This window comes from Cydia splendana, chromosome 17, assembly GCF_910591565.1.
Source record: "Cydia splendana chromosome 17, ilCydSple1.2, whole genome shotgun sequence".
Lineage (NCBI taxonomy): Eukaryota > Metazoa > Arthropoda > Insecta > Lepidoptera > Tortricidae > Cydia > Cydia splendana.
In genome coordinates, this window is record NC_085976.1 from 1024428 (window position 1) to 1050833 (window position 26406).

At 38.1% G+C, this 26406-nt stretch overlaps 1 protein-coding gene across 1 annotated transcript in view; it reads left to right on the plus strand.

Moving 5' to 3' along the window:
• LOC134798608 (acetylcholine receptor subunit alpha-like 1) overlaps positions 1-24866 on the plus strand; it is a 350593-nt gene extending 325727 nt beyond the window's left edge. The window contains exons 4-8 of the mRNA XM_063770970.1: positions 4741-4850; positions 17490-17670; positions 19212-19796; positions 21747-22022; positions 22414-24866. Of these exons, the coding sequence (XP_063627040.1) occupies positions 4741-4850; positions 17490-17670; positions 19212-19796; positions 21747-22022; positions 22414-22626 (1365 nt within the window). The 3' untranslated portion in view covers positions 22627-24866. The remainder of the gene's footprint in view (positions 1-4740; positions 4851-17489; positions 17671-19211; positions 19797-21746; positions 22023-22413) is intronic.
• The last annotated feature ends 1540 nt before the right edge of the window (positions 24867-26406 follow it).

Sequence of the window (26406 nt, forward strand, 5' to 3'; positions counted from 1 at the left end):
CCATGGATTCTTGCCGAGGAACTTTTAAATATTTCTCAAACAATCCCCCGTATTTCTGTCTGTTCTTCGCTTTGTTGATTATATTTTTCTTTACATTTACATTGGGAGTTAACCATACTTTAGATTGTTCCTGTGAACAATGTTTGTTTTAATACCCACTAAATAGTACGTAATTCCTACGATTTTTTTTTTACTTAATCTTTGTGTGGTTTGGTAATTCTTTTACTAAGTGACGTCAAGCTTTTAAATGTCTTTGGTCCCTTTTCAACCCAAGCAGTACTTTAAATAGCATTATTTATTTATTTTTATATTTTTGTTTATTACTAAAAAATGTTATTATTTTAACTCTCAGTAACGGCACCTTAACATACAACCTTAGAGCATTTAGTAACTGGAGACGTCATGGTTGTCATTTTCTGTACGAAACAGTCTGCCGATTTTTGCGGGGGAGGATACGTCAAATGTATTGCTATTTCTACAATGATTTGTACGTAACGTACAAATCATACAAAACACAAACAAATACAAATAGCCATGTCAGTCCATACAAAACTTTGCACAATTGTGCAAGTTTTTCGGCAGAGGGGTAAGCTCTTAAAGGAGACTCCAGTTATTAAATGCATACAACTAATAATGTAATAATAAGTTACTTAAAAAATTCACATCATCTCACCACACCTAAACAAAATGAAATCCATAAAATGGATAGGGCTGAAGGCTTCACTTTGAAAAACATTACCCCCATTTCTCGTCAGTCAGTTAATAAATAAAAAACTCTCCCCAACCTTACCGCGCATAAAAAATCTCATTCCACCAAAAGATACAGTTACTCTCGGCTTAACGGCGCCTGCATAGCAGAAAAGCAATGTTATAAAAAACATAAAGACGACCCTAACATTGAAACTTTCTATTTCCCTCATACATAAATGTCGTTTAAAGAGCGGGCGGCCAGGAAATTGTCACACGAAGGCGGTCAATTGAAAAATCCTTGACGATTGCCAGACGCCGGGGACAGAGAATTTTAATATTGCCCTTGGATTTTTGTTTAAAAATTACGGAGGTTTTCGTTTGATGAGCAACAATTTTCGATTGTGTATAAATTAAATTAGTCTCCTTGTAGACCAGTAAAAATTATCGGAATGACAGATGCGAACGAATAATCACGTGATCTTTTCCATAAATTATTATAGTTTCTAATCTGATGTTAACCGGTTAAACCTGGAGTTACCATGGCTACCAGTACAATTTGACACTGGGTTAACGGTGTAACCAGTTTACCCCGGGTTAGTGGGATTATGCAAGTGGAGCTTAACGGTTTAACCGCTTAACCCCGGGTTAGTGGGATGGTGCACGTGGCGCTAACAATATTAATTAAACTCCGAATACTTAAACCAAGTTAAAATAACGTCACATAAAGTCAACATAAGGAAAAGGCTGAGCCATAACGAAATTAAATGAAATTCCTTACTTCATCAAGACCATACGTTACAAAGACGGCTGAATTAAGATTGCGTAGACAAATTTAAATTGAGTTTTAGCAACAGTAATTCCATCTAACGTGGGCAAAGCTTGCCAAAATAATAATTGAGAGCGTGAGAGTGGGCTGCAAGTTGCTGGCAACTTTCGCTTGGGAAAGAGGTGATTCAATTAAGTTTTCGACGTTTTCGTGCTTGTATTTAATTATAGTCGTTTATATTTTTATGTACCGTAAAATGGGGTGAGTAGGGTCAAAACTGAAATTCAAACCTCGATAACATTTATTTTTACATATGAAAACTGAATGGTGTATATAATAAGTGTTCCGGACGTTTGTATTTTAGTTTTTATTTTATTTTGGGTAGTTCCATTTCATAACTTTGACGATAAAGAGGAAAACCCACCTCACCCCATAGTGCCTCGAATTTGGGGTGAGAGGGGTTTTCATACAAAGGTGATTTTGGAAGATTGTTGCATCGATTTTTTTTTATTATGCGTATTACTATAGCTCCATTTTAAATTGGAATACATTATTTTTGTAGCAGCAGCCTTAAAATCCTTTCTCACCCCCCTCTCAAACCTTCTCTCCCCATTCATAACCCACCTCTCCCCGCGAAACCTACTCACCCCGTTTTACGGTAGGTAGTGACTGTGTTATATAAATTATGTGTTATGTATGTTTTAAATCATATTATGAGGTCATAATAAGATTTAAAACATACACCGGGCTCCTAGACTAGTCGGAAGTTACCCTGCGTGTGACGAAGCAGGATCCAGGAGGTCCAGGGTTCGAATTCTGGTGAGGGAATTTATTTGAGTGTTTATCACAAATATTTGTTCCTCAGCTATGGATGTTTCTATGTATGTATATAAGTATATTATTATAAATATATCCTCGTCTAGTACCTACAACACAACCCTTACTGGGCTTACTGTGAAACTAGTTAGCTCAATCTGTGTCAAATTGACTTATAATATTTTTTGGAATACCTACTACCTACTATAGGCAGAAGGACGTTTTTCAAATATGTAGTGCAAATGTTAATCCAGTTGTTTATTTCGCAATGTGTGTGTACAAAACACACGAGACAATTACATTAACATGGAGTTAGTCGTTGCATCCATCTTTGTCGAGTCGACTGCAAAATCCGCACTTCGGCTGGACGAAGCAAAATTCCTACGGGAAATCACGGCAAAATTCTCTGAAGCCAGCTAAATTATTGCTTTTAAAATTTAATAACACGGCATTGATTCTGGAAGTAGAACTTTAATTTAGGAGGAGCAAGAAAGGCGAGACTTAAGATTATATTCTAAGAAATCTTGGTTTGATTAAGGATTAAATAAAATAGACTAATCTTGAAAAAGACTCATAACTTTATTGGTGAAATTGGATTAAGTACCGTAAAATGGGGTGAGTAGGATCAAAACTGAAATTCAAACCTCGATAACATTTTATTTTTACATATGAAAACTGAATGGTGTATATAATAAGTGTTCCGGACGTTTGTATTTTAGTTTTTATTTTATTTTGGATAGTTCCATTTCATAACTTTGACGATAAAGAGGAAAACCCACCTCATCCCGTAGTGCCTCGTATTTGGGGTGAGAGGGGTTTTCATACAAAGGTGAAAGATTGTTGGATCGATTTTTTTTTATTATGCGTATTACTATAGCTCCATTTTAAATTCGGATACATTATTTTTGTAGCAGTAGCCTTAAAATCCCTTCTCACCCCCCTCTCAAACCTTCTCTCCCAATTCATAACCCACCTCTCCCCGCGAAACCTACTCACCCCGTTTTACGGTATCTTTATACTTAATCTTTATTGAAGTCTTATATGACAAGGTGTCCCAAAAATACTTTTTGTATGTATCTACCTACGAGCTACGGTATAGGTAAGTATCATTTGAATTTGACAGTGGATTTTCTGTAAAGGAAAACACCGTAAGAAAACCAGACCAATTTCAATGAGGCCTAATAGTTTCCTCCTGATGTTCCATCCCGAGGCCAAGAATATGACTGTTAATGTCTTAAGAGAATTAAATAAACTCCAACCTACGATCTCTGGTGTCGAAGACGCACGCCTCACCACGCTTCTGTCTGACCGATGTGCCAGTTAACATTCCAAAAACATTCCGCGCTAAGGTGCCAATCCGATGCCAAGTTAAAAACACTTTTAGAAAATAAAGTCGAGGTCGAGTGCACTGATTCCCTTTTCGCTCGACCCCTGTTTCTATTGACACTCCGGAACTTTAATAAGACCCGCAATTTCCGATGCCTGACCACGTTCCTATTCCGTTTGTTTCAAAAAAAGATATTTGAGACTGAATTTAATCTTTGGACCGATCAAAAGGAATTCCGAATTTAAATTCTCGGGATTAATGTTACTGTGGTTATTAAAAATAAAAATGAAAAATAACTTGGCTTTTTGTTGACTATTTATTCTGCTCTTCGAGTATTTGCTTAAAAATACAGAGGAATTTATATAAAGAATTGTTTACTATTTTAAATACATTTTAATCTAATTGAACTTAGTACATAATGTACATATTCATATCAAACATTTTTACACTATTTTTTGTTGAAGTGCCTAATCGCTATTGTCCTAGTCGATATCTAACCAGGTTGACTCTTTCGTTTCGAATTATATTTAGTAATTAAATGAACCTTGCATACGCAACTGAAGTTATTGGGTACAACTAGTTTTTTTGTTTAGATTCAATATGATTTATTTATTTACTGAGTATATTATGTATATTATTCATATATATGGTACAAAAACAAGTCAAAAAACAATAAATAAAAATAACTTAAAATTACAATTAAACTAAATACAAACTATTCTAAAATAAAATTAAACTAAACTAAACTAAATCTAAAAAAGGCCCCTGTGGCAAGGTCCCCAAGATGCTGGCTGCGTTACCCCGCTGAACTGCCAGACTGAAGCGTTGAGCGAGGTAACTGCCAGCTCTTAGGTCCCCAGTTGCGTCCCTGAGTCTCTTTGAAAGGTCTCCAAAGAGACTCAGGGCGCCAGGACCCCACGGACCCAGGGTCTCGACGCCGAAAGGAATAAAACAGTATTCGGCGCCGAGACCGCGATACTTCCCAACCTTTGCATTTTCGGCCGCCTCTAGTTATTTATGTGATGAGTATTATTTCTGGAACATAAATAGAGAACGTTTCTAAGACGGAAGGGAACGGCCAAACTTTGAAATTTCACCATTTATGTCCAAGTTTTTATATTAATGTTTAATTTGTCCGCAGGAGTGGAACGACTACAAACTGAAGTGGAACCCGGAAGACTACGGCGACGTCAAAACTCTCCACGTGCCTTCTGAACACATATGGCTGCCAGACATCGTGCTTTACAACAAGTGAGTGCTATAAGTACACTAAAGATGAGGTTCGGATAGGGCATTAGCTGCATTACTTATACGGTTTCGTTCTTGCCACCGCTCTCTTAATTTTCTGGATAATATGAGGACATTCGGCGCCGCGTTACTGCCGCCGATTATGACGTTCAATATTGTTTACTCATTTTTTCAAGGAAATTTACAGATACAACGGCGGCATTACCTCATGCAGCTGCAGTCGACATCCGAATGTCACCTTAAGTCACGTTCGAACCAATAGGCTAAAAACTATAAGTGCACGCATTAGCGCAAGTACCTACCAATTTTTTTATTAATAATGAGCAAAGATTGTGTTAGTTTAAATCAATATAGTTTTGATATACTCTTTAATCTCCAAAGAAACTCTAAGCTTAAGAAAAAACCAATAAACACTAATTAATAGTTAAGAGTTCGTGGCGACATCCCACTCCACAAACTAGCCCGTCGTTTCAAACTCCATTTTTTTCAATCACAGTTAACTTTCGTTGCGAAGACCCGCAAACTCGGGGTCTTATTGGGTCTGGTCTTATTTCCTTGTTGGGAGACCCATTACTTCCCGTTATCCTGACAGCTCGTTGAGTTTATCTCGTAAAGTTTAACCCTGAGTTGGCAAAAACTTATCGGCCGCAGACGAAACGGGGAGTTATAGTTTTTGTCGCTTAGAATTAAATTGTCTTAACGTACGTACGCCGCAAGAACTTACGATTATCATTGTTATCTGGCGACTAAACTTTAGATAGAAGAACTGGTTGTCCATGATTTGAGATTTAGATTTGTCTGTTCTACTTTTGTCTAATTCAGGAGCATATGAATTTAAAATCTGGACACAGTATGTATGTATACGTACAAGTGAGCATAATCAACCCTACGTACGCATGTAAATGATAAGCCACCATTTCGTACCAGTATTAGCTTCAGTCCAATTCAGCATGGCGTTCTTAGCTCCAACAAGTCTTGCGAGTTTTCAGCGCAGAGAGCCCTACATGTGCGAGGTAAGCGGGGGTTGGAGGCCTGCTCGTGATGCCTCAAGCGTTTCTCTATTATTAAGTTAAAAAGTTCCCATCAAATTGACCCTTATTACCCAAGTCTCCTAAAGTTATCTACCCTGTTCTGTTATATCATATAACCCAACCTCAACATTCTAGCGTTAAATACCTCCCTTACCAAAACTAAATGCTTTCAACATTATAGTACACCAAGCTATCTCCCGTTTAAACTTCGTATTTTCGCTACGTCACCCATTTCTATGCATTAGCCTTAACCTGTCCAATGGAAAGTAGACTTTATTCGAGGTGTGAAAAGGTTAAATGTCGAATGGCGTCTGCGTTGAGTCAGAATGCGCGGAGTCGCCCGAGCGGAAGAGGTGATAAGTGCATAGCGTAATCTAAATAGCATCAGTGCTAAACATGGCTGGAAACAAGGTTTTATTACGGTGAAGGTTTCTGGAGCACAATAACGGCACTGACCTGGTGTTTTAACGGAAGGGTTACACGCCACAATGCGATGAGACCTGTGACGAGATATATATACAGTTCTGAACCAAGAAAAGTCTGCAGCGATTTTGATAACACACGCAGTGCAAGTGTTATTTTAAATGTCAAACTTCTATGGAATTATGATGTAGGTATAAATAACAATTTCACTGCGTGGGCTATCAAAATAGCTGCAGACTTTTCTTGGTCGGTCTATAAAACTATTATGTATTTTTAATGTGAAAGTGACTATGTTTGCCTGTCTATCTGTATGTCTGTCTGTTATCTCTTCATGCTCAAACCGCTGAACCGATTTAGATCAAATTTGGTATGGAGATAGTTTAAGCCCGAGGAAGGACATAGGGTTGTTTTTATTAATTCATTTCACACAGACAAAGTCAAAATATATTTAATAACATTGTACGATTGACACCAGAAATGCTGAGTGTTAAATAATAATGCGGCTTCCAAACGAGAGGTGAATTCACGTTCTGGCACGTACACTGGTATGTGGTGGCGCTGAGTTCCATGGGAATTACAAGTACCGTGTGAATTACATTTGAAATTTAGCTGTCAGTTGCTTTTGGTAAACATAACTAAGAGAATAACCGGCATAGTATGTGCATTCCAAAGTCACACACACAATTATGCGTCAGCCAGCTGCCGAGATAGGTGAACCCCGTACAAACAAACATCTATGCTGAGAGGGTCAGGTATCTCTGTACCGATGAGTTTCCATTAACAATCGACTACCAACACAGATGTTTTATTTTAATACATAAACGCAACAGAATCCTGATTGTAAGCAGACTCGACGCTTATCATGAATAGTGGCATAAAACAAAATGAAATGCCGTTCAATTTTAAATCTTACCAGTAAAAGATAGAATATTGCAATAGCATTTCATTTTGAGTTGTGCCACTATTCATGATAAGCGTCGCAGTATTGACGCTTGCAACTCCAGGAATATCACAAACATACTGTCTGCCCTTACAGCCTTGTTTGAAAATGGTTTTCATTTTAAATGGTCGCGTTTTCTTTGCGCTATTCCTACATACACCGTCACGCAATATCCTTGGCCTTCTTCGCGGTGTTAATAAAAATAAAGCTTCATAAACAAAATAGATCCCGTGAACGCAACATTTTAGCACCAAAACAGCTTAACCAACTAGTTTAACGCTTTCGCTGTCGTAAAATAGCTTTAAAATGTGGGTAGATAAGGCGGAATGTCCTTTAAAATGTGTCATGGGACGTGAACTATGCAGAATGGCTTCCTCTATAGTGGCGCGTTTTATTTAGAGATAGTATGAAACGTTTTAATGCACCTGTGACGTAGCTGAGAGCTCTTGGTTTTTACTTTATATTTAATATTTTACGGGCGTGTTAGGTAATGTTTTGCTGTTGTACCTAATTAGTTACAATGTGTAGAGTTCGGGTTGTGCCTTCAGGAGAGCTAAACAATTTTTTTAAATTAAATATTTTTCCCAAAATTCCCAATTTTTTTTTTCTTCTATAGCCCAAGCTCTCTCGCGCATGAGAGGAGGCCTGTGCCCAGCAGTGGGACGTATATAGGCTGAAATGATGATGATGATGAAATATTTTTCATCTCAACAATTCTTTGTCTCTTGTGATAGTAATTAGTGAGTTTTGATTGTCATCTGACGGAATACAAGTTTCTGACCTTGAAAACTCTCGGGGTCATTGTAAATTAATTAGAAAAAAAATTGGATCTTTTTTTTTAAATAGAAATTAATATAATCCTATTATTGAATTATGTTACGGTAAAATTTACGAACACGTGCATTTACTGTCTCAAACTAGCGGGCATTTGTTTTAGGCGGCGTGACATTGATTTCGTTTGAAAGAGGTATCCTTAAAAGAACAATTTCGCTATAAAATAGCACCCACTCTACAACTCGCGTCCCTTTTGTCAATCTTATAAAAAAGATTGTTCATTAGTAGTAACATTGTACCTAGTTGTTGTTGCCAAAGCAAAGTTAGTTAACCCTTAAACAGGCCTGATGCATTTTTTACTTTTGATTACTGATTCGGGTAGGTAATAGCTTAAAAAGAAAAGTAATTTCTTGATTTTTTTATTACCCCTAATTCAATAAAAAATAACCTGGTGGTTTTTATATGCCCACTGCTCATTACCAATGGTGCTACGTGGTCCTTATATGACCACTGCCTTGTTAGCCATACAGTAACACAGTAACAGTAGTTTTAAGGGTAAGTCATGCACATCACATTTACACTTGCGTCACAAAATGAACTAACTGCCAGCATTTTCTTGGCTCGCATAGATGTCGTGGCTCGTAAGATTGACCGTTGAATAAATATTTAATTTAAAAACCGAAGGAAAATAAGGTGAGTTCGACTAAGATCGGACACCGGGTAAGATCGTATGATTCAAATTTTCGCCTTTTGCGGGGCTTTTTTTAAATGCTAGCAAGGTGTTGCAATGCGCTATTTTGTTCTGCACCCCCCTTCAGGCCCCACTTGTCGCTCCGACTAACAAGTCTCGAGATATGTGCAAACGTCCAAAAAATGAGTTTTTATTTTGTGTCCGGAAATACCCTCCGCCAGTTTTTCTTGAATAACTGGCAAGTTGAAACGTTATTTGTTTCTTTTACAGATTGCATGTTATTTTTATTAAATTTGTGACAAATCAGTATATTTGGAATTTTGATACGATGCCTGTAGGCCGAGATCCGGTCTAACCCGAAGTGGTAAAAGATCGGATGCTAATTATCCGATCTTAAATTCTCAGGGATGCTCAAACTTTATTCGTGTCACCACTTTTCCTAATTAAATTAGGTATTAGGTAAATGTGATTAATATATATTAAATCACTATAAAGCTCCCAAATCATCTTGTATTGATCTCTACACTTAACTAAGTAACGCCACATACTTAAATGATCTCTTATACTTAATCAAATATGTTTTTAAATAATAAAAACGCAGACTGATTAAAAATGGTCGTATTCATTCCTCCACTTTCATATTAATTTAGCCTTAAATCCTCTTTTATCACCTTTTTTCAACCTACCACGCTTATGGTGTCAATGAACCCACATGGTTCATTGACCCTACATGGGTTCATTGACCCCACATCTAAAGTTTGACAACCATAATTTCTTGAATATTGAGCGCATGGCGTAAGATCGGACGGAAAAAATGCAAAAAAATAAAAATTTGGTCGGATATGATAGCCCGAATTACTGCTAGGCCAATTCTTCTATATATTAATCAGTGGGTAAAACCAGTTATTTTGCAATAGTAAACTCTTTGGTACCGTCAATAGGGCCGAACTTAATAGGCCCGTCCGTTCTTACACCACCAGGTAAAAAAATTATGTTGTCAATTTATTTTGTTTCCTATATTTAAACACTCATTACACGCTCATTATAGCGTCTAGAAACATAATAAAAATCAATTATATAGAGCATTTTATTATTATCAATTCTGTATTTGAATCATGTCCGTACCCTATCCACAAGCAGAGAAAAAAAAATCTAACATCATCTCAACCCGCCTAAAAACGTCCGAAACTTTGCCGAACCTTATATTACTTTTGTACTATGAGGGTTCATTCATAGTAATGAAACTTACCCTTAAATATCATGTAAACTCCCTGCAGGGCAGAGGCCACTTATAAACCACTCGAACGTGCCCCAGACAGGCAGAGGGTTCATACGAACCAGAAACTTTTAGATCGAATATTTTATCAGAAAACAATAACTAAGGTAAGTTATGACTTACTACACATACATTATCTAATATTCTACCATAAAAATACAAAACAAAATACTTACAGTACTTTTTTTCGGCGTAGCGAACTTATACAGCGGGAGAAACGTACAAAAACTGCCATTTGTTGCAGATTTGAACTTGACAACTAAATTGCAAAAGAAATTTGTTCTGACACCTGTAATTTTTTTACGTTCCGATATCACCCACTTAATAGACTTTACGGCGATGACATTTTGCGTTAGTTTATTTACTCAGCTCGCCAAAAAAAAATCATTTGCTATGTGGTACTTATAGATACACAACCTGTTTAAGTCCTAAACTCTTCATTATTACCAGTCTTCAGCTTAAAAGCTAGCCCAAAGGCTGCACCTGCCCTTAAAAGCCTGTTTCTCGAATATTAAGTTTATTTTTAATGCTTCACCTAATGGATGACAGCGTGACCCAAATTTCTCGAGACAATTTTCGTTGTTTAATAATGTGGTAGCTTCAGCGGCTTTTAGGAGTCTAGTGAAGTGTGCATTAGGTTGAACTCGATTCTATAGACTCTTTATTACATTTTACGGAGTGACGGAAAAATCCGTTAACATTTTTTTACGTGTATATTGTTGATAATTTATAACAAAGAAACGTTGATATTTTTATTCCTTTTTTATTGTGGGCCGTACCACAAATTATAGATTATAACAAAGCTTTGCGTTTGTGTCTCAAAGCCAGAGGAACATTTTCGAAAGTTTTGATTCAGTTAAATAATTGTAGTTTTTATTTTTAATGACATTTTGTAAAAGACATGTAGGTTTTTTGTCTTTGATTTTTTGGGAAACCCTGTAACTGCCCGATTCGAACTTCAAGATACGTCAATTAATAGATCGTTTTTGAAAAACGTCACTTTTGACACTGACACATCTAATCCATATCGTTTCTAGATCTATTAATTGACGAATATTAAAGTTGGAATTGGGCCGTAATACTTAAGTTATTAAGGAACCTATAAAATAACCGTTAAAAAAATAACTGATAACGAGCAAAATTTGGCTAATTCAACCTCTAACACCTACTTGTTGTTATCACTAGTGTTGGCAAGAACTCGTGGCAAGTATGAAGTTTTTGATTGACTACTCACTCTTCTGTGATATAGGAGGCACACGAGCAGACGACACTTATAACATCATTGGGGTTGCAAGTGCGTTGCCGGCCTTTCAGATGGGAGTACGCTCTTTTTTTGAAGGTCGTATTGGTCCGGAAATACGGCGGGCGATACTTATTTCACCAAACTTTGCGCTAAAACCACTTATAGACCGGGAGACAGTGACACATTTTACTGGGTCATTTGTACCAGTATGGCGGTTCGTCAGGGGTCTAAGTACGTAATGAAGGAAAGAAAAATGATGGTCATAGCGCTGGTACCGGCGACCCAATCGCGTGGGCGTTAGTCGAACGTGTCGGATAAAATACGAGTGTCGAACGATTTGTTCCACAAAAATCCTCGTATTTTCCGATAGTGCATAAAACAGAAGTAGGCGGTAGCGTAATGCCATACTACTCCGGTGTGACTTACAGCCCGCCATACTGAGGCGAACACATTAATTAAAAAAAAAACAATTCAATCATTTGTGCCAAGCTAATTTTTGCACAGGTGATCATCGTCGAGCAGCCATTCATATACTATTCGGCTATATAGCCATACTTTTCGGATGGTTCCAAATGGCCACCGCCGCAAGGGAGTTAATTTTTTTTCTTTGCTAAACGATTTGTACCATCTTGAAATTTTTTTTCAACACTTTCTGTGTGATCATAAATGGAAATCTCATAATGCCATACCTGTAGGAGGTGGCAAATGTGTACAATATTTTTTTTTTTATTTCAAGTATGGTGCCCCTTTTTCCCCCTATTAGAAGTATGGCAAATATAATAATGGTCACATTGCATCATATAATTTCCAAAAATCCAAATGCCATACTGGTACAAATCGTCAAAAAAATATTTTTTTTAAGTCTTGGCTTAAGTCTCACAGTCGTCCGCCCCGTATTTATAATCTGGAATATTTTTTTTAGGTATAATTGTATCCAAACAAACAGAATATGATGATGCCATGCTGTAAAAAATTATCGAAACGTGTCGATTAAATAAGTTTTTCAAGTATGGCAGCACTTTTTCCCCCTACTATAAGTATGGCAAGTATAATAACGGTCACATTTTATCAAATACTTTCCAAAAATTTAAATGCAATACTGGTACAAATCGTTTAGCAAAAAAAAAAATTAACTCCCTTGCGGCGGTATGGCGGCCATTTGGAACCGTCCGAAGAGTATGGCATGGTGATGTCCATGAATGACTGCTCGACGATGATCACCTGTGCAAAAATTAGCTTGGCACAAATGGTTGTATTGTTTTTTTTTTAATTAATGTGTTCGCCTCAGTATGGCGGGCTGTAAGTCACACCGGAGAAGTATGGCATTACGCTACCGCCTACTTCTGTTTTATGGACTATCGGAAAATACGAGGATTTTTGTGGAACAAATCGTTCGACACTCGTATTTTATCCGACACGTTCGACTAACGCCCACGCGATTGGGTCGCCGGTACCAGCGCTATGACCATCATTTTTCTTTCCTTCATTACGTACTTAGACCCCTGACGAACCGCCATACTGGTACAAATGACCCAGTAAAATGTGTCACTGTCTCCCGGTCTATTATGAGGATTTCTAGTTCTGAGTCCTTTAAAAAAAGAAAGAGTCCCGAAGACTCTTCTAAAAATCATTCTTTAAAAAAGTTATTAGTCATCACCTTGACCTAAAACTGGCTTGATTGAAGTATGAATTAATACGATTTCCAATAATTAAATTACTTAAAAGCAATTATTTTGATCATCTTAAGGGCCTTTTAACTGTTCCGCGAAGATTGCGAAATACGCTTAGTAGTTGTTAAGTGGAAAATCTGGTAAATCGATTTGCGTTTCGAGATACCGATATTACCGCAACAACTACGAATAAATCGATGCTGCCGCCGGTTTTTGATATTAGCGGCAGCATTGCAGTCGGCAGCAATGTCGCGCCACATTACTGCTGCAGTAATGCTGCGGCGGGAGCATGGTCGCGTTTTTATCGCCTGTCGTATCATGCGTCACTTTCGCACTCACATACATGTTAGAGCGTGACAGGTGTGGTTACAGGTGATAAAAACGCGACCATGTTACGCCACTTGGTGTAGTCTGAATCCAAAAGGTACCTTTAAGTTTTTGTTCGTGATTCAGTAATTAAAAATGAAAACTCTGTACAAATAAAATAATTATTATTTAAAAAAGGTGGTATAATTTAAACGCTATAATGATCATCTCAGCTCCTGGTAAAATTTATAACTTCATTAAAGCAGTTATTCAACTAAGCGTTAAAGCTTTTTCTTTTTAGGGTTCCGTACCCAAAGGGTAAAACGGGACCCTATTACTAAGACTCCGCTGTTAGGGTTCCGTACCCAAAGGGTAAAACGGGACCCTATTACTAAGACTCCGCTGTCCGTCCGTCCGTCCGTCCGTCCGTCCGTCCGTCTGTCACCAGGCTGTATCTCACGAACCGTGAGAGTCACGAACAGTGACAAAATAAATGATGTATTTCTGTTGCCGTTATAACAACAAATACTAAAAACAGAATAAAATAAAGATTTAAGTGGGGCTCCCATACAACAAACGTGATTTTTGACCGACGTTAAGCAACGTCGGGCGGGGTCAGTACCTACTTGGATGGGTGACCGTTTTTTTTGCCGTTATTTGCATTATGGTACGGGACCATTCGTGCGCGAGTCCGACTCGCACTTGTCCGGTTTTTTTCTTAATATAGGAAGGAAGCGGTGCCGGTGGTGATCGATTGACGGTCGACTTTCAATGCGGAGATCTCGGGTTCAAATCCTGGCTCGTACCAATGAGTTTTTTAGAACTTATGTAAGGAGTATCATTTGATATTTGCCACTAAATAGCTAGTAAAACATCCTAAGGAAATCTGCATACATGTGCGAAGAAACTCAACCTATATGTAGTCCCCAAACTGTATCGGGCCAGCATGGTTCATTTTACTGATTTAAATTAAATGCATACGTTTCTATAATGAGGCACAGCAAATTACTTCCACTACAGGCCATCTTTTTCCACTAGCAAGTCCATTTACAATCTAAATAAAACAAAAGTAAATCTAGCCTAGCATAATTAAAGCCTGGGAATAATTTAAATGTAAGATTCTCTTTTACTAAATGGGTGAATCAACTATTGTCACTCGTTGCCACGCTTACGGTCGCCCGGGTCACTTTTATTTTGAAATCCTGATTTTATCGAACGAGCGAGCGAAGCGAAGTGAAGTTCTTACATTAAACCTGGAACACACGGCTGGCTAGGGGCACGTCCCGGCATTTCGATGTTTTTAAGCTGAGCTATCAGAGGATAGTTTGATACACAATAACTTAAGTAAATTTGTTCTAATTTAAATGAAATTGGGTAAACGTGTAGTTGAGGGCATTATATTTTAGCAATTAAATTATGAGCAGGCTCGATCAAGGTGTTATTGAGCTAGAAGAGCTTAAAAGGCTAGAAAGCTATTTGTGAGGGGTCTTGCTTTTCTGGTCATCTTATTTGCAAGGAAGTATGGTCGAGTTTGGTATCAAATGAAAGTGCTCGGCTTAGACATTTATAATACTGTTTTTATATTTACCATTTTTAAATAATTAACAAGATAAAAATAAACATAATATAGGACTTTGACATTTGACAAGAAAGATAACGGCTTATCACAGATAGATGTTGTGACTTAAAGCTATCAGTTAAAGGCTCCACAGACCTTGGAATGAATCACATGCGGCTTTCGAACCTTTGCCGACTGAGTAGGTGCATTCAATTGATCTAACTTTTTGGCGAACCGCGAGTTTCGATCTAACTTTTTGGCGAACCGCGAGTTCTCAGTTCGGGGCGAACTACTAGTGGTATTTTATAAATTATGATTTTTTGTAATTCCATTTCCATTTCCGTACTAAGCATATTAGTAGAACGACATTTCTTCTAAACTCCGTCTAAGCTAACGCTGCCCCGACTTGAATATAATTAGTGAGGGAATGTCATTATAAACGTCATAATAATATGTTCATTGAAATTTGACATTAGTGATGACACCTCCACACTTTGTCATTGCAAATGCCATGCAGAGATAAAGCCTGGTCAGACGCTAACATTGCCACTATTAATTAGACAACAGAACAGAATAACAACACAAAAAAAATTATCCACTCATTAATGTGCAAGTTGCGGAAAGTTTCCAAACAGTTAAGAATATTCACAAATTTCACAAGAAAGAAATTGGACATAAAATGTTTCGTTTCCGATACAAAATTATAGAACGTTTCCGAAAATATAATGTTAGTAATATAAAACTTTCCAGCGGCACATCAGTAGGTACCCATTACCTACCAATGGTGAAATTAGTAGGTATTCATTGTATGTACATTTTTTGCAACGAAACTTTTCGCCACATCGCACCAATAAAATAATTTGAATGTGAATGTAACGCGGATACGCGTTCTTGAGACACACGATATTGGATCAAGCGCCGAAATGGAATTTCGAACGAATTCCTGTATTTTGACTTGCAAATAAATAATGTATTCTTGAGTTATATGCAAATTTTATTTATTTACGTGTGGGTACGGGTGATTTTAGGGGGAAGCCCGTGTGGCATGTGGCCATTTTCTGAGTTCATAATTTGGTTACGATTACTGCTTTAAAATGGTTGATAACGAAATGTTCTTTTTAACTTTCTACTTAGCTCTTCGCATTTGTGCAAGCATTATAAATCGCCACTAATTTGAAAAAAACTCGTATCTAATTCTGTCATTCAAAAGAAAAATGTGGTATCTATGTATGAGATGCAAACAGAGTTACTGCTTTTCAACTTTGAGATACGAGATTTATTCAAATATTTAGTGACGAAATGTTACTATTGTCTGTGTGTCGTTGAATTATACTGATTTTATTTTATAAAAAAAATATGTTAAAAAAGATAAATTCACGTATAATTGTTGTTATTCATATATAACTAATTATAATTGTTGTTATTCATAACTTAGGAATTTGGAAGCGCTATCTCGTGCCACCCAGCATACAAAATTATAGTTAAATTTCAATTGTAAAAAAATACGGGAAATTTGTATGAAAACCCATTGAAACAGAGTTTACATAGTACATTATTTTAGGCGGCACGGGGTTATAATGCTCCATCTGGTAACTGATCTGCGATTAAGGGCTAAAGTCAGTAGATCAAGCCGGGACAGGAACACGGCTTAACCTGATTCATCGTCGCTGGACATTGTGTTCGACCACTAACCGTTTGTATTGATGTACCCATTGTCCTGACTATCCTAATAATAATAAAAACCACGACTAAGCGATAGCGATGGGCTCCATTACTAGGATTAATAGTCTAACAGAACATATAGTATTGCAAGCTTTTTACACACATTGCCGTTTAGCTTCACTTCGTATGTTTGTATACGAGTATGTAATCGTGTTTTTAATCGCGTGCGGGAGCGGTACGACCGCAAGCTGGCAGGTGAAGTGTGTCCATACTCCTCAATAAAACTGCCTATACTGTCCCTCCAGCACGTATCTTATGTCCTTGAGTACAACTTTAGTCAGAAGACATCGCAATAGACACGGAATCATTGCAAGTTCAGTCCGCGGATCCAACCCCAGTTGAATAGCGGAATTAATTAAAACTTGACGTTCTTGAGCAAAATCGCAATTACGAGTTCCAGATTTAAGCCTTTTTAAATTGCAGGAGTCATTAATTGCATTGCAGCTCAAGACGGAGTAAATTGTCTGCTCGTATTTCTCAGGAATTCTGGAGTGCTGTTTTGTTACTTGACTACGGCAAACTTGAAAGGGGTCATGTTTTAGCAATGTATTGTGTGAATATACAATTTGTACTTCAATTGCTCTACATACACATCTAAAGGTACTGTTCGGATTCAGACTACACCACTATTACTACAACATTACAGTGCAATGCAGTCGGCAGTAGATAGGTAAGTTTGCGCTGCAATACTGCTGTAGTAATGCTTGTGTATTATGAAACCGAATGTACCGCTCTCTCGTTCAAAATGTCGTGAGACATACTAATATTGAACTAATTTTACGGTTTAAAGTCACGTCCTCCTCTCCGCTCATCTCTCGAAACATGTCGCGCGAGTGACTTAAAACCCGTGAGTTTGAACCGTAAAATTAGTTTAACGGTACCTTATCCTATTCCCCCTATTTTTATGGTCACTGCGTCAGTTGATTTTCATTGTATTACCCTAGATAACATGATAGGTATCTATTAAATTCTGTCGATTCAACTTTTAATTTAAATTTTTGTTCACAGCGCGGACGGAAACTACGAAGTGACGATAATGACGAAAGCTATCCTACACTACGACGGCAAAGTGATATGGAAGCCGCCGGCCATCTACAAGTCCTTCTGCGAGATCGACGTGGAGTACTTCCCCTTTGACGAGCAGACTTGCTTCATGAAGTTCGGCAGTTGGAGCTACGATGGTTATACGGTAAGAGGGAACTCCCATCTTTATCATCGTCATTGTCATTTTAGCCTCATGATGCTCACTGCTGAGCATAGGCCGTTCTTTGTGTATGCCACTTATCACGGTCCTATGCTGTTTAGTCTACCATCTTAAAAACCAACGCTCTTGCAACCCCTCTGGTGTTGCGGACACCTGACCATAGGTGACGGTAATTGCTTACCAGCACGTGATTTGTCAGCCTGTTTGCCTCCTTAATCATAAAAAGTAAAGTCGTGTGGCCGCCTGTCTTTTACAATGCCTTCTGGTTGATTGACGTAAAGTACGTTCCATTTGATAAGCGGACCTGATTCTTCAAATGCGGCAATTTAGATTAGTTTAATTTTATTTAAATACTTTAACATAGGCACACATACCCGGCTGTCCCCTAGAATTTAAATACGAGAGACAGCTGTTTGGCAGAGAATCATTAAACTTTTCTTAAAGTGTCACACGCAAAAGTTTGAAACAGTATATGAATGAAAAATTACAAACGAAAAAAAAATATCGCGTGAGCTATTCCACAAAACTTGACAGAGTCATTTAAAAGTTTTATAAAACCGCAAAAGCTCTATAAACAAGTTCATAATAAACTCGTAGCAAAACAAGATTGAGCCTCATAAAGTACGGCCAATACTCTGTCAAGTGTAATATTTATCGGGCAATAAATAATACGGACAATGAGATATGCTTCTCGATGAGAGAGGAAGTAATAAAAAGTTTCCAATGGAGTTTACAGCGATAGGCCGAAGACGGCCGTCTATCGGGTGGGGAAGCCAATAAATCTGAGGTTCCGACTTGCTCATAAATAAGGCTCAGGCTCACATTCGCGCCTTCGTGTGTTAGAGATTTTGTTCCGATCTTATCAGCGCATATCTGGGCCTCTGTTCCCATTAGTGTCACAAGCACTAGCGAACTGAATCCTTGAGTAAACCAGTGTAATAGCACTTCGCTATCCATAAGAACTATAAGAATCTGAGAGAACTTATACTGGTTTAACGGACCTATTACCTTTGCTCTGTTTGCGTTTGGAATGAAATCTCTGATCACTGTTACACTTTGGAGGCAATAAATGTCTGGAAGAAAATTAGCGCCCCCCAGTAAAATCTTTTAAGGGGCTGATAATAGCCAATGACCTTGAGTGCTCGCTTCCTGCGATATTTCTTTTTTGGGATGTTTTGAGTGAGAAGCACTGTTGTGGAAATTGTGGCGCTGGCCGTCTTCTATTTAGAAAGATGAATTCAAAATAGAGACACGTAAATAAAAATTAATGCATAAATGCATTTGTATTTGTAAAACATGTCGAAAGAAATCAACAAACTATAAAAAGAGACTACAGATAGGTCACTCACATAAAGAATCGGAGTGAGTAAAATAGACATAATAATATACGAGAACCTACATCTGAATACCTAAAATCTGTTTGAATAGACTTTTGATAAAGTATTATCTACAGCATTTGTCTTGTAAGAGTATGTATAATTGTAATCTCATTAGAATTATATTACAAATCATCCATTCTCTTCCAGGTGGACTTGAGGCATCTGAAGCAAACGCCAGACTCCGACGCGATAGGAATGGGCATCGACCTGTCAGAATACTATATATCCGTGGAGTGGGACATCATGCGAGTGCCGGCCACCAGGAACGAGAAGTTCTACTCCTGCTGCGAGGAGCCTTACCCCGACATCATATTCAACCTAACCCTAAGAAGAAAAACCCTCTTCTACACGGTCAATCTCATCATCCCATGCGTTGGGATCTCGTTCCTCTCAGTCCTAGTCTTCTATCTACCTTCGGACTCCGGAGAAAAGATCTCACTCTGCATATCTATCCTTCTCTCCTTGACCGTGTTCTTCTTGCTGTTAGCAGAAATTATCCCCCCCACCTCACTCACTGTCCCACTTTTAGGAAAATATTTATTGTTCACTATGATGCTAGTCACATTATCAGTAGTGGTCACTATCGTGGTGCTGAATGTTAATTTTAGGTCCCCGGTCACCCATCATATGGCACCTTGGGTCCGGAAGGTCTTTATAGATTTTTTACCGAAAATATTGTGCATACAAAGGCCGGAGAAGCCAGAAGACGATGATAACGATAAGCCAACTGAGGTAAGAATTATTAGATCGTGCCACAACGTGCCGAGCCCGATTTTGATGTAACCCGCCCAAATAAAGTTATACTGCCTCATTAGAACTTTAAGATATGGCAATTAATAGATCTAGAAACGATATGGATGTGTCAGTGTCAAAAGTGACGTTTTTGTTTGAAGACACGTCACACTGACATATCTAATCCACATCGTTTCTACATCTATTAACTGACGTATCTTAAAGTTCGAATTGGGCCGATACTCGTGTTTTTGGGTCTACAACGTGTATTTTTAATACAATCGCAAATGAAATCGAGGCCTAGGTGTAAGTACAGTCGCCATCAGATATATCGGAGCGGCCAAGGTGTTCACAATATCTGAACACGCGCTCTAACGCCCTGACAATAGAGGCGTGTTCCGATATTTGTGAGCACCTTGGCCGCTCCGATATATCTGATGGCGACTGTACTATAAAACGTCTTTAAATGAAAATTTTAATTGAACCTTAACTAACCGAGACAAATTATTTTTTGCTCAATTATTCAGCGGCAATGTAAGCTTCTTCATATTTTCAGTCAACATTTAAAGTATCATGAAAAGAAATTCAAGCATTCAAGCACAGTTTTGAATTTTTATTGCTCTTGAAAGTATTTTGAGGAATAAGTCAACAAATCGGGCTCGGCATGGTTTAGACAAAGTCAACAAGTATCCCAAACTCGGCGGACATACTTTCCTCCGCCAAAATCGATTCACGACTCCATTGAAGCGGTCGCATAAACACCGTTTCAAAAACATTAATCATCATGCATAAAAGAGATGTTTACCTCGCTCAAAAACTCGCCATCGCGCCGTTTAATTAAATTTGTAAACTAAAAGCTCTCAAATGAAGTCCTTCAGAGAAAATCTCTTTCACAACGAAAAAACAACACGACGCCTTTTCTCCTCAAGTTTCCTTCATTCAAAACATTTTCCATCGGAACGGTTTCAATACAAACAGAACGCTATTACGCCGAGTCGAAGCCACCCTCGACAATAACCATTTTAATTGTCCTCAGCCGCGGGACTTCTGTGGAAACGCTGCGTTCAACAATATTCTAAATCCATTGTGTTCTGTGTGTATCGCTTCCAGCCCAATTTCATTCCATTTCGATTTTCTTTTATTACTCAACGCCGACGGGCTTAACGAGCGCGCGCAGCCCCTGTTATTTATGTCCCCCTGGTGGCTTGGGACGGATCGCGAGATATACAAGCCGGCAAGGCCGAAACCGAACCCACTTCGGCCTAATTGTGTGCGGGCTTAAGCCGTCGATACACTGCTGCTGCGCCCGCGGAACGTCCGACGACTTAATCTCTCGGCGTTTCAGTGTAACGAGCCAGCAAATTGACGCGTATATATCAAACGAGACTTCCAACACTCAATTTCAGAGCTGTTACGCATCGCACCCTTCTTTTACCCGAAACAATTGCGCGCAGATTGCATGATTTCAGAAGTAATACTGCATAATATACAAAAAACTTGACTGCATATCAAGTGCATAGTACTTGAACTGCAATGCGAAACTGGCAATTCAAAGGAACATTCATAAAACGTGCTACCCCCGTTTTATGGATTCCGAAGCTATTTTTCCATTTAGAATTTTTTATCATAATCGTCAGCATTATTATATTGCGTCTCCCGTAAAACAAAGTTTGCATTAATGTTTTTCTAATCTTTAGCAGTTTCTTCCTCAACTTGTCTCAATCGACAATCTCTTGTATGCCATAAGAAAGACTACAGTACCCTTTCAACTAGTTTCTTTATACGATAGCTCATTAATTACTCTTTATTTGTACATGTCAATAGTCCGCTCTTGAGTTCCATCACTAGTTACATAAAAATAGCATAACAGATTTGGCAGGCGTGGTAGGGGAAACCATCTAAAAGATAAGATAACCTATTGGAAGAATGCTCATAATCTACATATTTCAGGTCCTTACCGATGTATTTGGTGGCGACGACCTAGACGGCAAGTTCAAAGAGTGGGGTTGCGAGGAGTACGAGCTGCCGGGCCTGCCGCCGTCGCCCCCTCCGCCCCCCGGCGGGGACGACGAGCTCTTCTCCCCTCCCCCTGGCTCGCCCTGCCGGCTGGACCTGGACGCCGACAGTCCCTCACTAGATAAACACTACGTGAGAGAGATGGAAAAGACTATAGAAGGCTCCAGGTTTATTGCGCAACATGTCAAGAATAAGGATAAGTTTGAGAGTGTATGTATTGCTTTATGTTTTTCAAGGTTTCATAGTTAATAACTTATCTCGTAGGTATGCCAGCACGGTGTTCTTACATTTTGATATAATAAAAATAAAATAAATTCAATAAAATGTCCTTGCCATTTCCAAAAGTTCTGGAATTCAAATGATAGCATAATTATCTAAACGTAGGTATATACCTTTAGCCAGCCTCTCGTAAATGTTGCTAACCCTACCTTATTTAATTAGTATCCAATACTCAAATCAATTTTGAAAACAAATCACAAAAATAAACAATAATATAGTCACCATGGTTTTCCGCTAGGCTTCCTAACTTATTTTTATGAGAAGCAAACATATTTTTTTTATTTTAACTGTGGATTGATTTTAAACTGGTGCTTTTGTCCAGGTGGAGGATGACTGGAAGTACGTGGCGATGGTGCTCGACAGGATCTTCCTGTTCGCCTTCACGATAGCGTGCGTGCTCGGCACCGCGCTTATCATCTTCCGCGCCCCCACCTTCTACGACAACTCCAAACCCATCGACATCCTCTACTCCAAGATCGCCAAGAAGAAACTCGAGCTCCTAAGGATGGGCTCCGAAATGGACCCGGGTCTCTGAAATTCGTCGTACGTCTTCGGCCACTCGCCGCCGAAGACGTTTTGGGAGCTGATCGTGATGTGGTGGCACGGATGATCGCAGTGAAGCTCCCGGTGAATGCGAGGCGAGGACTCTGTGCTCAGTGAGTGTGGTGCGACGTACGCAGTGGAAACCGTCTTTTTATATGAACTCGAGGACTGTGTCCGCCGGACGCACGGCGCGCGCCGTACTGAATCCGCCACAACTATTTTTATATTAGAATCGCTGTATTGATCGTATATACTGGAGCGGATGTGTAATTTTTGTATGTTTTCATCGGAAGGTTTCTTTTCCAGGAATTATTTGATACGAGCGCACAAACATTGTACAGATATATTAAGGGTTTTATATTAAGTTCTCGCGATAGATTCGTTTAGTTATCAGGACGTAAACGACGCTCTTATTACTTACTATATAAGGTTCACTTCGGATAAGTGGAGCTCAATTTCGTAAGTTTAAGTATTGTACGGGCTACGCAAAGTCGATTAGCGGTTGGAGTATTTAATTATAAATTTTCATGCAAACGTCCTCCATGAGAACCGGACATGTAGACACATGTATATGTAATGATTGTGTAATAAATTGAATTATACATAATGTATTTGATAAACTACGTACTCGCGTAACAATCATAAGGACAATATCGATAAAATGACGAATGTATTGAATCTGTTAGGGTAAGGTTGTAGATACGTTAGGGGTTAGGGAGCCGAGCCGCGCCGCGGCCGTCATCGGCGCGCGTTGCTGCCAACCTAGCATAGTCGACGGTGATATTATTTAAATAGATATTTAAACACAATTGACTGCCAATTGTAAATTACATTTTTATAAAAATCGATATTCTTAGATAGTTCGATAACTTATTTGATTAGATTTTTTAAACAGAGTGCCAAACGCCATCGCCAATGTTTGTGGATATGCCAAACTGACGTTCATTTCTGCCGGTCCGTTCGCGTGACGGTTTGCTTGGATACACATTAGTTTAATATTTACGAAACAGATGCTTGCCCTTCAAACGACTGAACATATAGTTTGCTCGTACTTTCGTACTTGGTCCGCGTTTCTAATAATCATAGAGTACAGGGTAAACTTAGTACACAATTTTCTTCCCTTGATTTCTCTCACGATCTTCACCGATAGTAATATCTTGTACACTTATCGGCACTTTACCTAACACTATTAGATAATAGTAATTGTTGAGGTTTGTGACATTAGTCTGTATGTAGCCCTTACTTTTCCTTTGTATTAGACTAGTTAGGTGTTTCTTTGAGTTCCTTTGATGCGTCTTTTCGGCGCATCCCTAGTTACTTTAGTAGTTGTACATCTATTGTAACACTCTTGCGCGTAATAAGCGTTTTACCTCACTTCGACCCATTGTGTAGGGTTATAGTAGCAGTCTATAATAAAAAAAAAATTTCGAGCCGCGTATTTGATATGTCAAAGTAATAAGGATTATTAGATAAAATACTTAGATAACTCAGAGTTATTGATATAAAGGAAACCACAGCGAGCAGTTAGGAAAACAGGGATGGTTATAGTAAAATTATTCAAATTGTTTTTGTGATTCGTCTTCATATTTGTAAGTGTTATTGAGTATGTATAGCAGTTCGTGTGGGTGAACGCTGTGGCTAGGCTAAGACACGAACGCGTGTACCGCCCGCGTGTACACGTCACAGTAAGGCGGTACACGGAGGCAAGCAAACTGGTTTCACGAAGGAATTCTCAAACGGAATTGTTCGTCTACTAATAAAATAACTAATAAAATAATTTTCTTATAAGACACAATTCACACGTCGGTTTATTGAAAGTAGGAATGTGCTATTGCACGCACCGAAACACACCAATTTAGTATTATTAATTACTATTTATCAATAATGAATAATTAGTTAAGACCACAGGCTTCCCACTGTTCCGTGATCATCTAAACTTTTATTGTAGATAATTGCTAGAAAAGGACGGTCTGTTGTTATTTTTATATGACTGCAAATAAGTAAAACCTAGTTAGATTTTCTAAACACCGTAGGCTAAAGTGTCGCGTGTTTGTACATTGGACGATACATTTGATGGTGTAAATAGTGTGTTGTCCGAATCTGGTCATTAGATAAATGCAGTAAATGGTGACGACGAAAGAAATGGCTTTAAATGTGGTCAAGGCGTTTTAATAACTAAACTACAGTAGAACCCCGCCAACCCGGACGAGCAAAATACCAGCTGTTGACGGATTGCAGCAAGTTGCAAATAAATGAATAGATTTATTCAGATAACTATGGAAAGAAACAAACAGTACAAAAATCCGTGAAATTTACTCATTTTGAAGGCACTATTAGTCGCAGAAGAATATTCAAAATTTCGTGAATATCAAAGTCAGTGCGCCCGCGTCTAGACCGTCCGGATTACAAGGATCACTGAATTAGCGAAGCTCTACTGTACTTATAACTAAAAGCATAGAGTTAGACCAAGAAAAGTCTACATCGAATTTGATAGCCCACGCAGTGCAAGTGTTATTTTAAATGCCAAATTTCTATAAAAATAAATTATGACGTATAAATAACACTTGTACTGCGTGGGCTATCAAAATCGCTGCAGACTTTATTGGTCTATTTCTAATATGTTGGGCGGTGTATTATAGATTGTGATAATTATTATCATTCGATGATCCCGTTTCCACAAGAACACTCGGGTATAATGTAGTTTCGACATTGTATGCTTTTAGTTATAGATAAGTACTTAAGTTAAATAAAACAACACTTATTGTTTCAAATGTTAAAAACCTGGACCACATAAAGTCTAAACTGAATGAGCTGAGCCTATACAACGATAAATGACCCTTATATTTTGAATGCATATTATGTCATTAGATATCTCCTTGTAATTGTATTGCCCACGTTTGCACCGACCCCGGGTAAACCCTGAGTAACCTCCGGGTACCCTACGGGTAACTCCGCGAGTAACCCCCGGACCTTTAAGACTATAAGTTGTGTTTCGTCGAGGTTGTGTGAGCAGCCTTCCCTGTGATTCGTACCTCGGTTGTAGTTGTTATCTAAGACCTAGTAGTCGTGTTATAGTTTACCCTTTTTAACAGCTGCTAGAGTCCATCGCAAAAATAATACTAGGTATAATGTGATTTGTTATTTAGTACCGGATTTTTTTTTTATTGTCAACCATTTCTTAGAAGAAAACTTTAACACCTGCTATTTCAATAACTACCTACATTTTTTGTCACAGAAGTCACTTTCTGATATAAATTGTATTAAATTGACGTGTGAAAAATTTTGATCGGTTATTAAATATGAATACAAGTTAATTTTCGTTGAAGATGACGATTTAGAAGTAAAGAGTAATGAAATGAAAATGGAACCAATGCATTTCTAAACAAATTGAATTACTTTACTGTTTTTTAATGCAAAAACTGTGTATATTTTTCAAAAAGTTTGTATGTTTTAAAAAAGTGTGGATATTATTCAAAAAGTTTGTATATTATTCGCAATGGACTGTAGCAGTTGACTATCGTTGTGCTTGTTCAAGTTTTCGTTACCAGACGTTTGTCTGAGGAGCGGGTGATAGTTGTCTGATGGTAGATAGGTAATAAATTTAACAATAAACAGATTTAGATCAGGTAAGTGTATAAGTGGTGTTTAAATTAGCTTCTCAGTGTTTTAGGGTTAGTCGACGAATGAGTCGGCTCGGGACGCGGTGGTAGATAAATTTGTTTGTCTTTCTTAGGTTATAGTACATGTTTCTATATAATGTTTATTTTTTATA